Raw genomic sequence first — 21,597 nt, 5'->3', positions numbered from 1 at the left:
CTATCAGAAAAGTGGTTTTGTAAAAATACCAAGTTTGCAGAGAAGAAGAACAAATTATTTTTGACAGCACAAACTGCTCAGGTGAAATTTCTGTAAACGTGCGAAAACCAGAATGAAAACTGTGACTCCATCCTTGCTGTTGGTTGTGTGCCATTATGTGCATTACTATTGTGCCTCCAAAGAGGTCACTGCGTAATGAAGTTCTCAAATGCTAATCCCTCCTCTTACATTAGCCACATCCATAACTAAAAAATGTTTTTTCATATGTGCTTTTCTATAAAATAGGGTAATTACACTGACTTTCCTAATTTTGTATCTTCTGTTACATGCATGTTTAATACATGTATTTTTATTAGAATAGCAACACCTTTGTGTAAAAAAAGAATAATGCTTAAAATGTAACTTCATCTAAAACTTGGCAGATAGTCTAACATTCTACAGGCATACACTACCCCTGTACTAGAACTATGTTCAGCAACATCTCATTTCAACAGGGTGCTGGATTTCTAGCATGCGCTGGGTGTTCCTGCCACATACAATATTCTTCTAGCTCCTGGACCCTGATCTTCTGCTTGTCCGTGGTGTGTGTGCTTTACTTCATTCCTGTACTGTGATTTGGAATGATCCAACTATCTACCTACAAGATGAAACCTGGGAGCAGCTCTATGGATCATTTCTTAGAGCCTACATGAACAAGGCCAGTGGGACACTTTTGCCTCCCATTGCACTACAGTCTTCCAACAGCACCTTCAGCAGGACGTGTTCCTTCATACAGCTCCCACATACTTCCATCTTTTCAGTCTAGCCCACCCAAGAGAGAAAAGCAGCACACAGCTTCCCCCCCACCCATGTCCTTACACATGCCCAACACTCCCACAGGGACCTGGGCCAAGCGCTCCCAGCACGGACAGAAGCCACACTGTGCTGTTGGCCTGTAGGCCACCTTCCTGGGGCAGGTGCCTTTTAGAAAACACAACATTACTGTTCCCTCAGTATGATCTGAAGGGAAAATTCATTTTTCCATACCAATTGAGGCAGACAATGCAGACAGTCCTTAGGACCTCTCTTCAGATTGTTTCCTTCTGTTAATATCCAACTGCTGATCCTTGACTGGATTTAGGCAGTCATAGTTCTGAAGAACATATAAAACTTTTTTATGTTTATAAAAAGACTGGCCCAGTACCTCCAAGGCCATTACCAAGGTTTGTGGGAGAGACAATAGCATCAGCAATGAATTAGTAGTGGTAAAACACAGCTCACTTAAGGAAAAACAAGAATCAAAATAAAGCTGGCCAGAACAGTGGCAAACCTTCCAGATTTTCACAAAACTTGTCAATGATTAAACAAACACGTTACCTTGCCTGGGAGGGCCAAATTACTAAATCTCTTAACACTGTTACACTGTGTCTTGTTTCCTGTAGACTGTCAGAGTAGGTGATCCTACTGGTTTCTTCTTGCCTTATAATTTATGAATCAGAAGGAAACACATGATGGTTAAAAGGTATTAATTTATAGATAATGCTGAATGCTTAGGTCTGACCTACACAAACAATTTGCATATTTAATAAAATAACCTAGTATATTCATATACTCTAGTATGTTTTGTATTTCCTTTGAAACATTTCCTTTACGGGGGGGGGGGGAGGGGGGGAAGAGCAGTTTGCTGTTCTAAGATTTGAGGAAGACACATAAGAAAAAGTGTGAAGAAACTTAATTTTCAAACTTGAAAAAAAACAGGAAGAAGTTTCATCTTTTGGTTTTGAGGTTTTTTCCACCAATAGAAATCAAAGCCTTGCAAAAGATGATAATATTTTGATATTTGGCAAGACAGAATAGCATGTGAGACACAATCAAGCAGGAAGGAAAAAACTAGATAGAAGTGTATTTCCCAACAGAACTAATGTTCTCTCATTAATCACAGGTCACAGATGGGGAGCAGATGCCTCCAAACACAACAGTTCAATCATCAAAACATGGCAGAAGGGCCAGGGAAGAAGCCAAATCACCAAGCTGCAGGTAAGAAAAAAATAAAATACAAGCTTACTTACAAAATGTGTTACATATTTTCTTTGTCCATTATGTGGGGGAAGCAAAAGGAAGATGTTCTGGTAAGACTTGATGGTACAGTGAACTGACATAATCATCCTTTTGCGTGGGGTGTTTGTAGACAAGGTGAACAGAACATATTGGACTTGTCTGACTGCCTTTGCTTCTACTATTACAGCATTTATGGAAATTCCCTTGACATACCCATGCGTAAGAACAAGCTAGACAGGCCTAGACTCACTGAAAAAGCAAATCCATAAAACAAATGTACACAATCTACTTTTTATTAGTTAACTCCAACAGGGGTAACAGTATTATCACAAAGGATATTAGTTACTTATGTCTTCTAACTGAACAGCATAGTCAGATTAACGTTTAAGCATCCTCCTTCCAGTTTCCATAAAAGGGAATTAAAAAAATCTGTGTGTTGATTTAAATTATGAAAACTGTCCTGACAACAAATTCTGGTAAACACCAAGGCATCTGTTGGTAGAAACGTAAGTCTGATTTATTCTTATCCTCAGTATCTAACTTCTGTTTCATCAAGGACTGGCTTATTATGTTTGTGTTTGAACTATGTTAAATCTGTAAAGATGTATTTATCAACTAAAAATTCTGATAAAGATTTTTGCCTTCTCTCAGTCAGCACTGACTGTAATCAACAGAAAACATCTATAACTGAAGGCAGAATTTCACTCTAAATTGCTAGGCTCTTTGACATTAAGCTATATATCATTAAATTAAATGACACATATCTGTTACAAATAATCTATCAAGAGAAGAACCAGGGAAGCTCTGTCTTCTACAGTTTCATGTCCTCTCATTGAATCATAGCATTACATCTTCTACAACCCTCCTGCAAAATATCCATCTCTCATGTTGCACTCACTCTCCGAACTGCCTTTGGGGTCACCTTCCCTCACTTTTGTTTAGCTATCCAGAGTGCAAGAGATGCTTCTTTGCAGCCACTGCAATGCCATCTCTGGGACATTTAGCCAGAATGCCACCACCTCTTGGCTGGAAGAAAGTCCCGCCTCCCAGTTACAGAGACCTCTGTGCGTCCATCAGGCGCACCAACAAGTTCTCATGTTCCATTAGAGTTAGGTTTGGGTTTAAGGAAGGGAGGTTTCGGTGTTAAAGTACATACTCACAAAATATCCTATTCTTAGGACTACCTTTCCTTTGTTTTCTACTTTTGAGGTTTCTGTATATTTTTATGTAGGAATACCTTTCCAGAAAATTCCAGCAGCTCATCCAAGAAGTGAAAATACCAGTTGCCCAAAGAGAATTTTAAGAATAAGAAGAATTTAAATTAGAAGCTGATTCATTATACTCAGATTTATCAAAGGAAGCTCAGCTAGTTCAAACTACTGTATCCATCTCTCAGTAACAACTTCAGGATTTAAAACTGATGCATAAAAGCATCATATTTAAATGTATTTCAAAGACACAGTACAGGCTTCTTACAGAAATCCATCTCTGATGAATAGCTTTAATAAACCAAATAACTATTATATAAACTCCTCTCCCCCAGGTACGCATCAAGAAAAGCAAAGGGTCGAAAAAACACTGCAAGTTGTTCCACATGTGCCCATCTATCTTTTGTGAGAAGTGGGATTCTATTCAGAAGCCTGTGCCAAATCTCATACAGGATGGGGCTCCAGCAGCCCAGAGAGGGAAGACTGACTATGCAGTGTTCACAAGTACTTGCAGGAAAATAGCTGGGGAAAACAATAAAAGTCTGTCCTCTGCTATTGTTTCAGTTATGAACATCTTAAGTGCTACTTAAAACAATCACAGATAAAAGTTACTTTATTTGAATGCTGGTACTTGTTAATTTATTAGCTCTCTCAAGTTGAGCTCCAGCCAAAACTGATATCCACAGAATTACCTCAAAAAAAAAAAAAAAAAGATTACTATAAAGTGAATCCTTCTTCTCTTTCTTAAGTGAAAGAGAGATAGGTATCATGGTATTTCACAATTTAAATGCTATACTAGTTTGAATTAGTCAAGTTCAAAAATTTCAAAGAAATAAACCAGCTTCTTCCAGTGGTGGAGCAGAGCCGAGAATCTTGTTAAATTTGGGAAGACAAGCCACATTTCCCAGAAACCAGATTACTAGTGGCTGCAGTTTGGGAATTTTCAAAAGCTGTAGCATGAATGCACACTATAAACAGTATAAATACTCTCGTAGATGGAAAAAGTCTATCCTATTTATGCCTAGATGTGCCTTTGAATAAAGCACAAGTAAGAAAAACAAATGCTTCCAATAGTTGAACTGACCTCATAGTATCAATCTCATTCAGCTTCTCAATAAGTATTATTTTACAGCTACTGCTTGAGTATTTATGTATACAAATGTCTGTGTACCCTTATGTGCGTGCATTTATTTACAGTCTGTACAGGGGTATATATATGTACTGATACATATGAAAATAAACAACAATATCAATAACATTTCTTCTCCAACCTTGCAACAGGTTAAGTTTAAATTCATGCAAGTCCCCTGAAAACAAAAAATAAGTTTTGTCAGACACATAAAAAATGTTCATACTGATGTATTCCCTTATTGACACACACAAAAGGAACAGAGCTTGTTTTACAACCACCTTATTGCCTTAAGAGAAAGAATGTTTTTTAAACTCTGCAATACAATACTATAATCAAGCACTAACAGGACTGAACATATATACACTTATTATAGAAATATATTTTTATTAAACTAAATTATTTCCACATGTAACACTTTGCATTATTATTTGTTTCAACAAATTAAGCAGCATTAGGAACGGTATTTCTTCAATAATCAACACCCTTGACTTTACACAGGACTACCTTAGCCTACGCATAATTAACACAGATTTTTAAAGTTGCTTACATGTAAATGCTTACATAAACTAATTTTTTTTTTTAACTGAATATATGTATCCTTGATTTCCCTGTAATTTATCTGGATGTTAATAAGTGTGTTTTAAACCAGTCTATTTAGAAAAAACAGACACTTTGATCACATATAAATGACCATTTTCCTACCAGTAAGCAGTGCCTAATTTGACATCAACATTTTTACAAGGGGAAAAAAAAAAGATCCACTAGTGGGTAACCTTTTAACAATTTTTCTTTAATGTATGATTTTAAACCTAGGTTAAAGCCAAAGGACGGAGATCAAAACCAGGCTATTACATGGTAGAACATCTACATAATTACTGCATATGCAGAAAAAAAGAACGGGTGGGATAAGGAAAATTGCAGCAGTTTTTACTTTCTAATTAGCAAACTGAACATGCCAGTATTTCATGAGAGTAACAGATTCTACTTAAATAATTATAATCTTTCAAGAACTATAGAGCATGACAGTTTTCCTTATTCCTAAACAATTATTTAGGGAAGACCATTCCTAACTGAAAGAAAGGTGAAAAAACTGATATATTTATCCTGACATGATTCCTATATTTTTGCACTCATCTGTCAGTGGCAGGAATACCAGCAGCGTGCAGTCTCTGGTTCTGAAGTCTCTCTATTGGGTAGATCAATCTGGGCATTGTTCCGGTTTACAGTACTTCTTAGATATGTTTATATTTAATGGGAGCCATGCCAAAAGGAGTTTTCTAGTTCACTACTATTCGATTTGGCTTGAGCATTTTAAATAAAATGACAGAACTGACCTACCATAACATTTAAGGTTGCACTGGAAGTGTTTTATTTTAATCTCAGCTTTATTCAGGTGGAAGAGTCTACTGAAGTAGATCTAATACTAATATGTATCAATACTATATAGAATATGCACTGTTACAACAACAAAAAAAGGACTGAAATGTTAGAGCTGAGAAGTATGTGGTCTCAGAAATGGACAGAAAAATGTCAAGTATATTAAGTGTGAGTGATCTACTTAAATGTCTCTACCAGTGTACATTTAAGTCACACAAAAAATTAAGTCAAGTAACCATGCAGTGTTATGCAGCAGACCCCCACATCAGATGAAAGTGGGAGCTCACTATTGAATCAGAGTTCAATATATGGCACTTGCATATTATGCCTAGATACAATTTTATGTATTAATACTACATATTTTGGGGGGTGTTTTAAAATTTATGTTACTGCAGTTAATGAATTTGCAAAGGTTCAGAGGAAAGATCCTCTGAAAGGTTCCCAAGAGAAAATCCAGGAGCCATCACTGTACGCAACCCACCTGCTGAATAAGGCTGAATCAAAGATAAGTGAACTTTCTGGTTTTCCTCAGCTTGGGAAATACAGTACAGCACATATGAATCTGTCCTGGTGCCATCACAATGTTCCTTCCAACAAATTTACTTCCTACTAAACCTTTTTCTAATGACAAGTAACTTGACATCCTGATCCAGGTCTACAGCCTACCGATAATGTGGCAACATACACAGAAGAACTGCACGCAACATTGAATAGCTTTACACCACTATTAAATTAAGAGTGACACATTTAATAAGCTTCATCAAAAATGTTCAACCTAGAGCAGTTAGCAGTATCTTCATATGCTAAACACAGTGACTCAAAATACTGAATGATTTCATGTCTCTAACCAAATTGTTACCACTCACATTTCCTACTTTGTAAGCCATGCACACTGACATGTGTAACAAATTCATGGGGAACCTGCCCTGAAATCCACTTACCTGAGCACCATTTCCAGCTTTGACAAAGAACTACCAGAGGCAAGCCCATCAATCAGTATGTGGAGTCACACAAATAGGTACATAGCTTACTGCTACCAGTAAGTTTGAAGCTCTCTGACAGAAGATGCATCAGAAGAGGCAACTATGAACCACTGCATAAGTGAGCTCCTGTGTGCTTAAAAACTACATCTGAGAAGGAACAGTCAGCTTGTAATACAGCAAGAAATGTAATGGCTCTCTAGAACATCAATGGAGCAGATACAAGCCAAATTCAATGGAGTGGGAGGACTGAATCTGTGTGTAATGTGCTCACATCATGTTATACATCCCAACAACCAGAGCTCATGAAGGGATTTCTAGACCACTGTCCTTTTGATTCCCAGGGTAAGAAAGACAAAGACTATCTCCTACTGTGTAACAGCAAACATTAACCATGACAGAAAAAAAAATTTAAAAATTTAAAAAAAAAATCAATTACAGCTTCTTTCAGCATGTTCCAGTACTTTCCTAAGCACTAAGCTTCTTTTTTATTTTGCTCGTTTCCCGTTTCCTTAAGTTTTCTACAGTAAGATCTTTGGTGAAATCCTAAAGATCTTGACTTAATTCTAACAAAATAGGATTTTTTCAGAATAAAAACTAAGCAAAAAAACCAGGAACATCACCAGATGAATCCTCACCAGTCTGGCTGAAGCTAAGAAACAATGTGGCTCATTGGAGAAAACTGATCGTTGCCAACATTCAGACTGTAAGCAGAACTTGAAATACATTAATTGCTTGAACAAAAAGTTTGGCCAAGTAAACCAACCAGAATAAAACCAACATACTCACTTTGACAGTGAGACTGTAAGACTATCCCCCTAACACACAGCCCTTACAGTGAATGAAAGGAAATACAATGACCAAGGTAAGATACATTAACACTTCACTATGAAGCATGGAAAGCAGTGGCATCATTAGTCTAACAGATTAACTTCTAACAAAACATATTCAATGGCACAGACAGCCTGCATGGATGTATTTCTTATTCCCCCCAGTTTTAGGAAAACAACCTCCTCTCTGAACTTATTCAACACCTATCAGGGTTAATAGCTCCCCTCTCTCTTGCATGTAGCAATTAAGGAAAATGAAGAGGGTTGAAAGTAAGGAAGAGGTAAAGCTCTTCAAATCACCACGCTCCAAAACATACATTAAAAACACAAATACAGCAAAAAACCAATCCTTTTCTAACTTTTAACTTATGTTTACTTCTACGTAACAGAAGTAAAATAACTCAAGTTGGAGCATGGACAGAATCAGCTGACATCAACACAATTGTACTTCATTTCTGTGGCTGCTTTTATGTTAGTAAGTGTGCTTGGTTTTCTTATGTCACTAACAGGACCACTTCTAATGCCTATTATTAAATAAAACAATCCACTTATAGTACACTTACACATAATACTATGTTGATAGAGGAAAAAACCCAAGATCTATACAAGAACCAACAGCAAGAGTTTACATCACAATTTTAAAATCACTGCAACTACTCAAACTATCAACTCAGAGAAGTTCAAAAAGCCTGCTCAGTATTTTCCAGGAAGCATGCTATCCCAAAACTAATAAAACTACACCGAAGTTTGACAACTCTATTCTCTGAGTTTCCAATAAAAGTTATAATTTTCCTTTGTTTTTAACATTTCAGGAATGGTTATGAACTGTTAGAATGTATGAATTATTACTTGATGATTGACGAGTATTTTAATCCTGTACCAGGAAAGTCTCCATACCACTTCAGTGACTGTACACAAATAACATGAAGTTTCAACACAAATCATCCAGGAGTCTACTTCGGCTGAGAAGCTATTGGGCAAGCATTCATAATTCCATGCCTTTGGAAAAAAAACAACACTCTGACTCAAAGGAAGAATGATTGTAATAACATTGTTTCAGTGCAATTACCACAAAGAAGCAAGAGAAAAGCACACACACAAGAAAAATGAATCACTGGTTTGTCAGTTTTGTAAAAGACACAGAGAAGATCAGAGACAGAAGAGAGAAAGTGGCAGGAGGTAACAAAATACATAGCATAGAATGAAGCAAAAAGTATTTACTGATTTTTCCATATGAAAGAAGTGTGTGTGTGTACAGCTACCCATATGTAAATCTACACATTGATCTATATAAATGAATGTATACACATACACAGAGACTCCCTCTCCCCCTCCCCACCTTCTCTCCCTCTCTCCTCTCCCCTCTCCTCCTCTCCCCCTCGTTGTCTACTCCAGACGATGCCATTTCAGGCAGGAACCTGAAGTTAGTACTGTGAAGGGTCCACACGCCCACAACAATAGAAAAATAAGTTAACACGTGGTGGTATACATGTTTCTTCTCTGTAAAACCACAATGGTGTAATCTATGTCATTTATAGGCTCAGCGATTTGAATACCAAATGCCTCCAATTTATAACTGAAGAGAATTTTTCTACCCGCCAGTCCTGAAAACCTACTCCATGACTTGAAAGTCAGGCTGGGATATTTCTTGTTCAGGTACCACTTCCAGAAAGAGCTGCTGCAATTGAAATTCAGCTAAGTCTACTGTTGGAAAACAGAAATAAAAAAATCTTAATGAAAGACTTCAGTCAGCAAATAAGACCATAAACTAAGTTTTATATCCATTTTATAACTTAGCTGCCAGGCTCAACGCTGCAACCTAATAGAGAATAGACTGTCTTTTCATCCTTTATTTCTCAGAACCTCAGCAAAGAGAAATAAATGCCTACATCAAGTAAATCTGTACAAAGAAACAAAATTCTTAGTACTAGCAGACAATTGTCATTATCCCTAGTGCCAAGAAAGTAGGATAGCGCTTATAGAAAGGATAGGGCCTAGCAGGCCACAAGAATCCTGATAGTATAGGTAAAAGTAATTGAACAGGCAAAAGGAACATACCCAAGAGGCAAAAATGCCCAATCAAAACATAAAATTAATGCTCTCACATTGGCAAGGAGTCCCAAAGACAAGCGTGGATACAACCAGAAAGAACAATGAACATCCCTCATAAAGTTTTCATGAAGCACCAAAGCTTGTCATTAGCTGGACAACAGTTTCATAGGCAGTGGAAAAAAACCTCTCTTGAATCAGTGGACCAAAAACTTTCACTTAAGCACAGTTGGGAGATTCAGATCACAGGAACTAGACACCCTTCAAGCCTACTCATAGGTCCTCTAAAATGCCTGGAAAGCTATACAAAACATGAGCAGCTACCACTACCCAGCAGCACTCTTTCAGAAAGGAAAGGCATTCTGTGGCAAGTAGGCAGCTATCCTAGTTTTTTCATGTAACAGTTGGGTCTATGGCTGACTGTGAGCCTATGAAGATAGTCCAGATGAGATGCAGCTCAGTACATGTGGACCCACCTGGTATCTTAACTAACCCAAGGCAATTTCTGCAGCAGAGCCAGAAGAATCTGCACTGTCCATATTGCTTTTATTTCTTCTGACTGTTTTATCACTCTGAGATCTCCCATTTACATTAGTACATGAATTAAGACCATAGAGTGCAGGGGACAGGTCCACCTTTAAGAAAGGAGCTGAAGAAGTGGACTGGTCAGCCTTCCCCTGGAGATGGCAGAGCAGCAGATGCTAAGCCCTCCATCCAGATGAAAGAACCAGCCTCAGAAAGGAGGGTGTCCGGGCCCATTAAGAGTAAGCAGCCTTTGGCTTTTTAGTTTCACAACACTGTGACATACTGATTTTGCTACAGAGAGGGCATTAAATATTAAATATCCCCATAATACATAAAACATAACCACATACATGGCATGTACTATTCACTGATATGCCATATATGTGATATACTGAGACAGAACCCAGTATAGTATTAAATGTGTTTGAAAGGCAGGAAAGCATCCAAATATTTAAAAAAAAAGCAACAAACAAGTGGTACACATGTGTTTCATGCTTCTTGTGAAGCCTACCAAGTCTCTCTCCTTGACCTGCCGTGCAGCCATACACTTTATAAAAGGTATTTTTAGGTCATCATACAGGTGCAAACCTACTTGAGTAAGAAAAGTGAAGATGATTTGAAAAAGCCACAGCATATTCATGTTGCCCTCTTTAAACACAGATACATTAGCAGCAGAAAAATGTGTAAGGCCTATTTGGACATTCAGCTGATGCTACGTAAGAGTAAAAAAATTACTTACCAGAAAGGGATAATAATTAATTATAACTCCACACTTACAGCTACGCCCAGTTAGGCACATAAAGGGTAGATATACAGTGAAGGAACAGTTTTGTATTGATGTGAAATAGGCCACTTGATTTTCTTATTTTAACTTTCTGCTATTCAACAGACAGACATTTTTTCCTTTTGAAAAATATCAGTACATAAATACTTATGTTAGAAATGGCCAGCTCTACTAAGCCTCTGTGCTCCTTGCTTTATGCCAGCTTTTTAGCCAGCAGAAGAAACATTTCATGTGTGTTCTCCAAAGAGAATACATAAGCTAATATTCAAGACAGTTTCACAGACAGAAGCATATCGTAGTTTAACATCACTACCGGTATGTCTCAAAACAGCATATGGAGTACTAGTGAACAAAGTTACAAAATTCTATAAGCTTTTGCTACTCCTTGTGATAGAGCCATATACTTAACTGCAAGGGATACCACAGCACAAAAAATGACCAAGATGTCAAAGCTTATCAGTCTTCTGTCCATTGATGGCACAACCCTTTAACTTTTACTTAACATTTGTTATTTCCAAACCTTTTTTCCCTTCTGACAATAACGAAAATGCTACAAAAATTCCATTCCTGTATTAATAAAAGTCAGCTAGCCTGTCTAAAAAAGCAGTTAGACAAACCTGTCTCTTTAAGAACACCGATCAAAGTAGGCTATCCTGAGTTGTCCATATAAAGTATATCTCCTCCGGATAAAAGGTCAAATATTTGTAAGCAAGCTAAAAGTGAAAGGGGGGGGGGGGTTGGAAGTCCAGGGGAAAACAAAAAAGTCTTACAAAAGGAGGCAGAGTAATAGGCGGCGTTTGGTCTGAAAAATACCAAACTAGAAGAACCCCAAGGGACGCGCAAGGCGAGTCTCGCAGCTCTCGCGGTTTCAGACCAGGAGAAGCCAGGAGGCCGGCAGTCCCGACGCCCTGCCAGGGGCTTTCACTGCCGCCCGCACCGCTCACCTGGCCGCACCCCCCCCAGCCCCCAGCCCCCAACCCGCCTTACCTCTGCGTCCGGCGGAGGCGGGCGCCGCTCCTCAGGTAGGGCAGCGTGAAGTTCGAAAGGAGCATCCAAAAATTGGGGTCCGACGCATCCATTTCCCTGCCTTCGAACTCCTAACAACTCAGTGCCATAATACAAGTGGGAGGAAAGGACAGCGCCCCCGACCGCTCTCGGGAGACGGACAACCCGCGGAGCGAGGGGAGAGAAAGGCAGAAGGAGAGAGAGAGGCAGGCAGCCTCCGGAACAAGAGAGAAAGCGAGAGCAACTCGGACCGGCTGCAACTTTACCGTGCGGCTGCTCCCCGGGGCGCCGCCCCGCCCCGCCCCGCCCACGCCCCGGCAGCGACCATTCGCGCCCGCGCAGGGGTCGCCCGCCGCCGCAGCAGCCTCCCTCTCCTCCGCTCCCTGCCCGCCCCGGCGGCGCCCGGCCGAGCAGCGGGCGGGCCTCCCCCTCCCGCCTACCCGGCGGTGCGCGAGGCGGGAGCCGCCGCCGGGCCGGCAGCTGCCGCCTCCCTCCAGCGGCGGCGCCAGGTGCGAGCGCCGCCGGCCCGGCCCGGCCCGGCCCGCTTCTGAGCGGCGGCGAACGCGGGGCAGCGCCTCGCACGGACAAAGACAGAGGCGCAAGAGGCGGAAGGTGCGGGCAGCGGACCGCTGCCAGACTGCCCGCGGCGGAGCCCACCCGCGACGCCGAGCGGGCGCGCGTTACCGCTGCCGGAACCGGCAAGCGAAGACCCCGGACGTTCCGTTTCAAGGTGCAGCGTACACGTGTCACTGCTGCGACTTCGTGCCTAGCCCGGGAGAACCGACAGCGCAGACGCTTCATTACTCTTTCTCACATCGGCTCCCTGCCACTCCAGACCCCGGGAGTTCGCCGCAGCACGCGGGGACACCTGCCGTCATTACCGGCTACCTCTTTCGAGAAAGCTGCCTTGGAACGCAGGCTGGCAAAAGAAGGGCGCGGAAAGGCTTTGAGTACCTTTTCCACTCAAAACGGTGACCTAATCCCTCAGGTTCTTTCAGTCACTTCCTCCTCCAAACTTGCTCTCTTCGCCCTTCCCCAGCTGCCTCCCAGCTCAGCTGGTTTGCTTTCTTGACTTCCCCCCCAACACCCCACCTTCGCTTTACTTCTCACTTTAGCTGGCTGCTGTCCTCAGTCTTTTCACTCCTAATTCCAGCACCACCCTCAAGCCCTCTCTTCTCTCCCTCTGCAGCTCTGTCTAGACTAGCATTTTTCCTCACATCTCTGCAGTACACAAATAAAAGTGTTTCTAAAATTACTACTATACTGCATTGTCATTCAGTAATGCCAAACTCCAGTTCTTGGAAGCAGTGGTGGTCAGGTAAAGAAAAACAGTTACTGTGGCTTCAAAAAATTATGAGGTTTGTTTTAACATTCTAAAACTTCCATTTGCCTTTTTGTTTCTCTCAGGGTCACATTTAAGGGCCTTGGTCACATTTACGGTTATGGAAAGAATGCTGCAAGTTTTGTGCTGAGACTGTTTACTTATTTTACTGAAAGCAAGACTCCTGTCTAATCTCAACACTGAAGGAGCTGTATCTTAGAAAAACATTAACTACTGTGATAGCTGGCAGCACTGCACTCTCTGAGAGAAATTATGTAGCACAGTGGTTAAATCAGCCTAGGTTGTCTGCAATAGGAGGAGGAAAACCATGGGAAACGAAGAAAAACCTGATGTAAATACAGACTAGTCTATCGCTTGGGTGAAAGAAAAGAAAACTCGTGGCGCAGAATGCTGCAGAGCAGAGCTGGAAGGGCTCACATGACACTTGGGATGAGAGAGCTCTCAGGATACCAGCTCGGCATTGCAATGTTAGCCCTCGCTTTGAAAAGCCTCCGGAACTACACTTTGCAAAGAAGGCACTAGTGTCCTCTAACAGACTAAAACATATTTATTTGTGGGGTGCACAGGAACATTTTGGGGGGATAGTTTTACAAGTCACAGGTACAAACTTTATCTTATTCAGGAAGCAGGTTTAGACAGGCATTTAATACGGTGTTCACACAGCAGTTACCACCAAAGGCCTTAGTACAAATGCCCAGCAGACACTTTGCTGACAGGCCACTGTAAACAAGTGAGATTAACACTGATCAAACACAATAATCTAGCACTTCTCCAAAGAAGTGTTAATTTTAATTAATTAATTTTAATTAATCAATTAATTTTAGAAGAGACCAATTCCATCTGAGAAGAAGGGAAAATAGGTCCATCTAGATCTCAGGCCTGATTTTCTTGTAAGAGTAAGGCTGAAATGGCCGCAGAAGCTGGTATTCTGGCCAATCTCTGCCTGTGCCCCTCACAAGGGCTCAGCAGGAGGGCCCTTCCCAGCCAGCCTGCACAGCTGCTCTTTCTATACCCCTCCCCTAGAACGTAGAAGTAGTATTCACATCTACTCCAGCCAGTAACAGAAAACCTCTCCTCCATTTATTTTTGCTTTGAGGCACACTTGCCCATACTGAGTGTGAAGTTTTAAAGGTTCATGTGAAGGCAAGCACAGCTGGCAACCCTCCTTTCTTAAGAAGGAAATTCCCAAATCTCTGCATAAGCACTGAAAAACATCTCCTCCTCCACGTATTCCACTACCTCATCTTCTCTGCTATGTACACAAGTTTTTGCCTGTAAATCAGCATGTTTGGGGAAAGAACTGTACATAATCATGAAACCAAGGAATTTTACCTATCTGATGTTGTGAACAACACTGGCTAAAGAATAGCAACAGTCTTCCACCTATAATGCAGGAAAAGTTTCAGTGTCCCCATCGCCCTACAAGTTCTCCCTTCTCCTCACCCTTCCTAAGAGGCAGTTAAAGGAGTACGTTCCCTCTCTGATTAAAAAAAGCAGTTCGGTTTCCATAACTCAGCCAAGTGTATCACATGTGGGGTGATCATGGAACGTGTAGGTCAAAACTCATTTCATACCAAGGCCAAAAATTAGCAATCTTTTCTCCTGCAAGGCCAGGCTGTATGTAATTCAACTCATGATTTCTTTGTGAAAATCTCTACCACTCCATCAACAGTGATGTGAAGCCTTCAATTCTGAAACATATCCTAAAAACTTTCAAAAATGAAACAAGACCAGCTGTGGCTAGCTTTGCCACAAGACTGTGGGCAAAGATCCACCTGAAAAAAGATGATTGGTGCTTGCAAGTAGACAAATTCTAACTGAAAAGAAGTTTAATCCTTCTGTGTACAACCAGAGAGATGATTATACCAAAAGCCATTACACAGACCTGGCTACTGCAATATACATTTCACGATCTGACAAGTTGGATTTTTGCAAGAGCAGAAAGTAGTGAAGAAATTCTAGGAAAAAGTTCCTGTCCATTTATATAGCAACAGAGGGTATAATAATGCCATCAGAATGTCATTCTACATTCAATACTGAACATCAGTCACTTCAAACTGTGGCTTCTCATGGCCAAACCCCTTGCAATTCCATTTCTAGACCCTGCACAGACTAGTCACAAGCAATAGCTCCCAAGTTACATGACCTGTGGATTCAAACACAGCTTCACCTTTGCTTTCTCAGGCTGTTTCTAACATGGGCTCAAAAGCAAGGAGACTTGAATAATTATTTTTCCAAGGTGCTTGGTGGACATAATGCATATTAAGGCATTAGAGACTTTGACAAAGGCATGGAAATGAAGGGAGGACTTGTGAGAAGTCCAGCATAGTCCCACAGCAACCTTATATGAATTAATATGCTTCATAAAGGGAAACATGGGGCTTATCCTTAAGAGCACAACATGTAAATGATGGTGAAGACTTTGTAGTGCCTGTCAATAAACAACACAGCTTCCAAAATGGTGCCTGCTGTTTGTAACTTTCCATGCCACAGAAATGTCTGTAACTTTCTAATCACAAACATTATTTCAAAGCAAACATCTCAAGAGAGAGTGAGGTTTTGCAAGCTATTTAAGCGGGTACTACAAGGCTGCTAAGGGTCCACCTTCTCTCCCAATTTAGTGAGGTGAATCAGCTCAGTGAGGGACAGCCCAGGACCAGACCCGGTACAAGGGAAGCAAATGGAGTGAATGGTCAGGAAGAGAGGCAGGAGCAGAAGAACCACGTCTTTGGCAGCAGCTATCCCTTAAACTGGAGCCTCTCTCACTATCAATAGTGATAGTGCTGCTTATCCTCTGAGAACACAGGCTCAACAGCCATATTTTGTCTTGCTTTGTAAGGCAGTGCAATTTACTCACCCCTGCCGTATAAAACTGGACAAAAAAAATTGAACAATGCAGATGATAGTGTTCCAAAACACTGTGTAAACCCACAATTATTAGGAACAGATCTACAGCATACTGATAAACACATACTTTACAATTAGATATATTCCTTGCAACAAAATGTTATTGATATGTTCAGCCACTGTAAATAACTCTCCCTCAGTATCCAATTAAAAACACTGAATTCTGTCAAAAATAAATAAATAAAATACAACAGTTAAGAACCTGCGAACATGTCCTTACCAGCATTTGTTGCTTAAGTTTTCAGCTATACAGCCACTCCCAAAATAACAAGCAGCTCAGGCAACTTCATCACTTAGGAGATGCTTTACTATGTAACTTGGATGATGAGTTTTATTTATCACAAAGCATTACATAAGGTAGAAGATAACAAAACAAGTGATAACGATCATTAAGCTTTCCCTTTTACATTCACTTGAAGATGAAAACATCACTCAAGTCAGAAAAGGTGACTAATCTACCCTTGCTTTGAAGAAAATTACACTTCCAAAAGCAAACTTAAAAAAGCCATCCTTAGAAGAGTCTCATTCAATACATAAGCAAAAAGGATTTCAAAATGTCAAAATTTACTTCCACTAATTAACAGCAATAAAAATTCTTCCCCAGAAATATTTTAATTATATAAAATTGATTACTGATTTTAAGTACCACCATGAAATACTTTGGAAGTTGAACAGTGTACCTTTAAAACCAAAATACAATACCAATAATAAATCAATATTTGGCACAGTATTCCAATGCAAAAGTTATCTAACCTACCTTCTTCATGCTGATAATTCATTAATATGCATTGGACTTTTTCAAAACATACAAGATAATGTTCTGGAGTCATTGCCCTAAAGCATTACAGATTGCTCAAGTCTTACAAATTTTATAGCAAGACGTACTCTGAATGCAGTTCACCAGCAACAGTAAATAGTTCCTTAAAGATGCTAAGACTAGTAAAATCCTAACAGCATAGGCCTCATACTGAATAAGGAGGGTAAATTTGTGAACCATGAAAGAAATAAGATTGCCTTAATGCATCTTTTCTATTTTTGTGGGAAAGGAATATTATGTATTCACAGCTTTTAGCAACAAAGAAATGCTTCTCATTCCATCAATATCTTGGAAGGACATTAGATTAGAACTGAGTTTGCAGATGGGTTGAGAGTTTGTTTTGGTTTAGTTGAGCCTTTTCAGTCAGATCATTATTACCCAAAGAGTAACAAAGGAACTGGCTAAGCTGCTCATTAAATTATTGCTATTTTCAAAGTGTCTTGGAATATCCAGAAGTTCTAGAACAGTGAAACTAAGCTGTCATGCCATAGCACTCCTTTAAAAAGACAAACACGATACTAGCTGCCATCAGGAATGAATTCAGGTATGGTAACATACTTACCGTCACTAAAAACAGTTTTACACATATAATAGTCTGCCCAAACAGATCTTGTTTCAAATGAGACTTCAAGTCTGGTCAATAAACATCTCAGGTGACAATACACTGAGACATTTGTAAAACATTCAACCTAGGTCCTCACAATGTTTTAATAACTTAACTAGCACAATACAAAAATTTATGCATGATACAGGAAACATTAAAACTCACTAACAGATTTGAAAAAGTAACTGCACATTAAATGTTTCTAGTCAATCATATAGAGTTATGTTCTTTGTTTAATACAACTCAATACTGCTATCAGTGATCTGGAAAAAAATTATAACTTTTCTAGCAAACAACACAGAAGAGGTAAATAACAACAGGAACATGACAGTTTATCATTGGATAAAGTAGCCTTGTTTGAACAATATGCATTCTAGTCTTGCTAGACATCAAGTCATATCAAAGCACAAAAAAAACCCACAGACATAATATACAGCAAGATTCTGGAAGGCAGGAACAATGCAAAGAATTTAGGTACTGTCATAGATAAAAAGCTAAATGGGAGCTCTTAATGTGATGGTATAGCTAAAAGAATAAACATCCCTCAGATCTACAAGCAGGAAAATCTCTCATGGGAGTAAGGAAATGATACAACTGAGCATTGAGGGGCTGAAGTACAGTTAGTTGTGGCATTTCCCAAAGGTTACAGAAAAGTCAGGAGGAGCTCAAGAAAAAACAAATTATAATGAAAGCTGAACTATAGTGTGCAGCTTGAAAAGTTTAATTTATTCCATTTAGCCAAGGCTAAAGGAGTACCTCGGTTGTTCAGTATGTGTATCCCCAGCAGGAAGAGATTTTTGGGAGGAGATGTGTTGTAAGAATAGTGAACTCCATCCTATCCCTCCCTCACTCGTAGTGGAGTTAGGGGTTCAAACTGCAGGAGTCAGACAAAAAGCAAAAAGTTTTAAATTCACCTTACCCATTGTAACACAGTGGATTTCTCATCACTGTAAATCTTATATGCCTTTCTACCTAAAACATAATCACACTTCAAACAAGAGTTAAGACGATTGATAAAAAAAATAGTAGACAAGGTTCTACAGCCTGTTTTATATAGGAATCCAAAATAGAAGATCTTATTGCTCTATTCAGTCCTTAAAATGTACTGATTAATAATTGCTTTTTATATTACTCTTTATTACAATAATTGAGATCTTGCTCCCTCTAGCGGTTGCTGTTGACGTTTATTACCTCCCTCTACTGACTTCACACGATTTTCACTGTGCTACAGTGTAAAAATAAGTGGAAGAAATCACAGAAGTAATTTGTGGATGTACACTGTGTATCTTCCAAGTTTCTAAGTTTACCTAGAACTGTTTATAAATACACATAAACACTATTGCTCTAACCAGTTCTGAAGCAACATGCAAAATTCAAATAATCCTCCCACTGCTCTAGTTTATTATATTATAGCTCATTTAATATAAACACATTTAGGAAAAGCAATGGTCCCAGCATCTTTTCCCATTTCTGAAAGGTTCTAAATAGACACACAGTATTAATTGGAAGTTAAATATATTGTGTAGCCACCTACATCAGGCATCAAAATTCGCATCAGGCAACACTATTTTAAATCCAACATTTTGCTATCTGTAGTGGAGTGAGCCAACCATGCTAACAGCTATGCTACTTTTGCTCTGGTCCCAAAGATCAGCTTCTCCTTCTGAGCTAATTTAACAAACAGGCAGACTAATGAGAAAGTGTAAAAGAGTTATTTCCCATTTTTATCACTGAATTTACATTTATCTTGGCAAGTAGAGAAAGCATTTCTACAGTTCAGAAGTGCTACTTTATGTGGTAAGCAAGTCCAGAAAGGGAGAGAATACAGAAGGCATCTGATAAAAATGTCATCATTTTCCTGATACTGTAGTGCTTGGACCCTGACTTCATTATCACAAATGCCAGAGGGGAAAAAAACCCACTGTACTACATAGCTTAGTATTAACCTATTTTGCTTTGTTTTTCCAGTGCTTTTTTGTCAGCACTTAGCAGCATCCTAAGAGGATAACACCATTTTTTCAAATCAATAATTAACCATTTTTGTGGCTCCAGTAGCACTGGTACAAATGTGAAGGCGGATGTGTTGTCCAACAGATATGTAAAAAGCCATAATGAATTTTTCCATGGTTTGGGGCACTCATGTGAAGCAATCATATGCTTCAGAGACTTTCATTGCACTGGCTCAGACCACTCTACACGCTTAGAATTTCTCCTGACCTCACACATCTAGCCATATTTTACCATGCATCTTTTAAGATCAACACCCATAGCCTATATGGCAAATGGCATTATCTTTAAGGGTCAAAGTGAAATTCCTAAAAAATTTCTTAAGAAAATGTGGATAAAATCATTCTTCTAGAATAGTAGGTACTTAGCTGTTGTTACACATTCTGCATCACAGCTGCAGTCAATTAAGCCATATTTTTTGAGATTAATTCTTAATTCAACTGTAGAATTTTTTTTTAAATAGAAGTTTTTAGTTTTTTTGAACTGTAAACTTAAAATTGTGTTCTTTAAAGTTTAAAGCCAAATAATTCTGGTAGACCATATAAACATTACATACAGCATATAATCTTTCTGTACCTTTTTAAGATTAAAATATTCATATTAAGACTTTTTTACTAGAAAAACTTATTGTTTAAAATAGAGTTTGAAATACATCTGTGAAAAAGACTTCAGCATTTTTCAGTTTTGGATGGTTTTGTTTTGTTTTAATAACTTGTTAGCATATGGAAAAGAAAAATTCAAAACACACTACCTTCAGAAAGAAGGACAGTTGAACAGAACATTTTGTCATGCCATCACAGCATTCTGTTTTGGAGAATCCCAAACAATATATTCCTACGAGAGGAATACTGCTCGTTATACAGAGCCATTTCCTCATGTTCAGCGCTGCACCCAGCCACCTCACTGCCATAGACACCAAACAGAGTAACAGACTTAAGGGATTCTCTATGCAAAAGTCAAATGAACTAGGGAAAGAAATCAAGCTCAATTCCTGTTTGATAGCATTCAACCCTGACAGGTTTGGGAAGGCTGTCACCATGAGTTGTAACTTCTCATTTTTAAGACACCTTTTGGGGTGGTGGGGAGGTTTAATGGACATCAGCAGAGTGAAGCACTCAAGCCTGTCAATCAAAGTCTAAATAGATTGATTCTGGTGATACTGAATTTAAAAGCAGTTATTCAGTATAAATGCGGTCTTCGGTGAGACAGAAAACTTGATCAGCTGTAATACTTACACACTGAATGTCTTAAATTAATCAGCCAATCAGCACAAGACTGATGGCTACAGATCCATTGCAGGTCTCTGTCAGAGCAAGAAAATTAAATGCTTCTCCCCAACATTGGCAAGTACTGTGTTTATTTCAGCTATTTTGAACACACAATTTATTTTCAAATCCTGATTTAAATCATAGTGAATAAAAGTCAGGTGCTAAGAATTCAGAGCTTTGCAGTATATATACACCCAAGTAGTTGCATTTCCTGAGCTCTTCCCTGCACTCATCTGGCTTCATGCTTCAGCTGATCTGTGTGATGGATCTGTTGTCAGCAGAACAGTGTGAGATGGAGCACCTCATGCAGTGCAAGCCAGCAAATTGGAACTCGGGGACATAGGAAGTTAAAACGGGAAACATTATGCTTAAACGAACATTATGTGGACTGCCCATTAACATTACCCTTGGTATTTCAAACAACGAGCTGAGCATACAGCACTGCAAGTTGATAACATCCTTAAATCTCTTTACACAACACCCTTAATGCTCTTCTACTCAAAAGGCTAAATAATAGTAGTTCTGTTTCAGCGCACACCTGACAGTTTAAATCTGAATTTCTGAATAACCCTAATTACACTCAGCTCATACTTTTTACATCCACGGGGTTTCTGAACAGTTAAATACCCTGTCCCTCAGATGGTGCTGCAGCTGAATAATCCAAATTGTACGTGCATATGATACGGTTGCCGAACAGAGCATCACTGGAAGCACTAGAACTAACT

General features: G+C 39.4%; 1 protein-coding gene across 11 annotated transcripts in view; it reads right to left on the bottom strand.

The window, feature by feature from the left end:
- MAST4 (microtubule associated serine/threonine kinase family member 4) overlaps positions 1 to 21,597 on the bottom strand; it is a 307,197-nt gene that overhangs the window by 99,232 nt on the left and 186,368 nt on the right. For 2 of the 11 annotated variants that reach the window (XM_069776440.1, XM_069776441.1), the window contains exon 1: positions 11,910 to 12,216. The exons of the other annotated variants lie outside the window; for them this stretch is intronic. In XM_069776440.1, coding sequence (XP_069632541.1) covers positions 11,910 to 12,001 — 92 coding nt within the window. In that variant the 5' untranslated portion in view covers positions 12,002 to 12,216. Of the gene's footprint in view, positions 1 to 11,909; positions 12,217 to 21,597 lie in introns of those variants that run through there. 11 annotated transcript variants of the gene reach the window in all.

Source organism: Haliaeetus albicilla, chromosome Z (assembly GCF_947461875.1).
Source record: "Haliaeetus albicilla chromosome Z, bHalAlb1.1, whole genome shotgun sequence".
Classification (NCBI taxonomy): domain Eukaryota; kingdom Metazoa; phylum Chordata; class Aves; order Accipitriformes; family Accipitridae; genus Haliaeetus; species Haliaeetus albicilla.
Note: the sequence above shows the minus strand (reverse complement) of the source record. Positions and strands in the feature narration are given on the sequence as shown.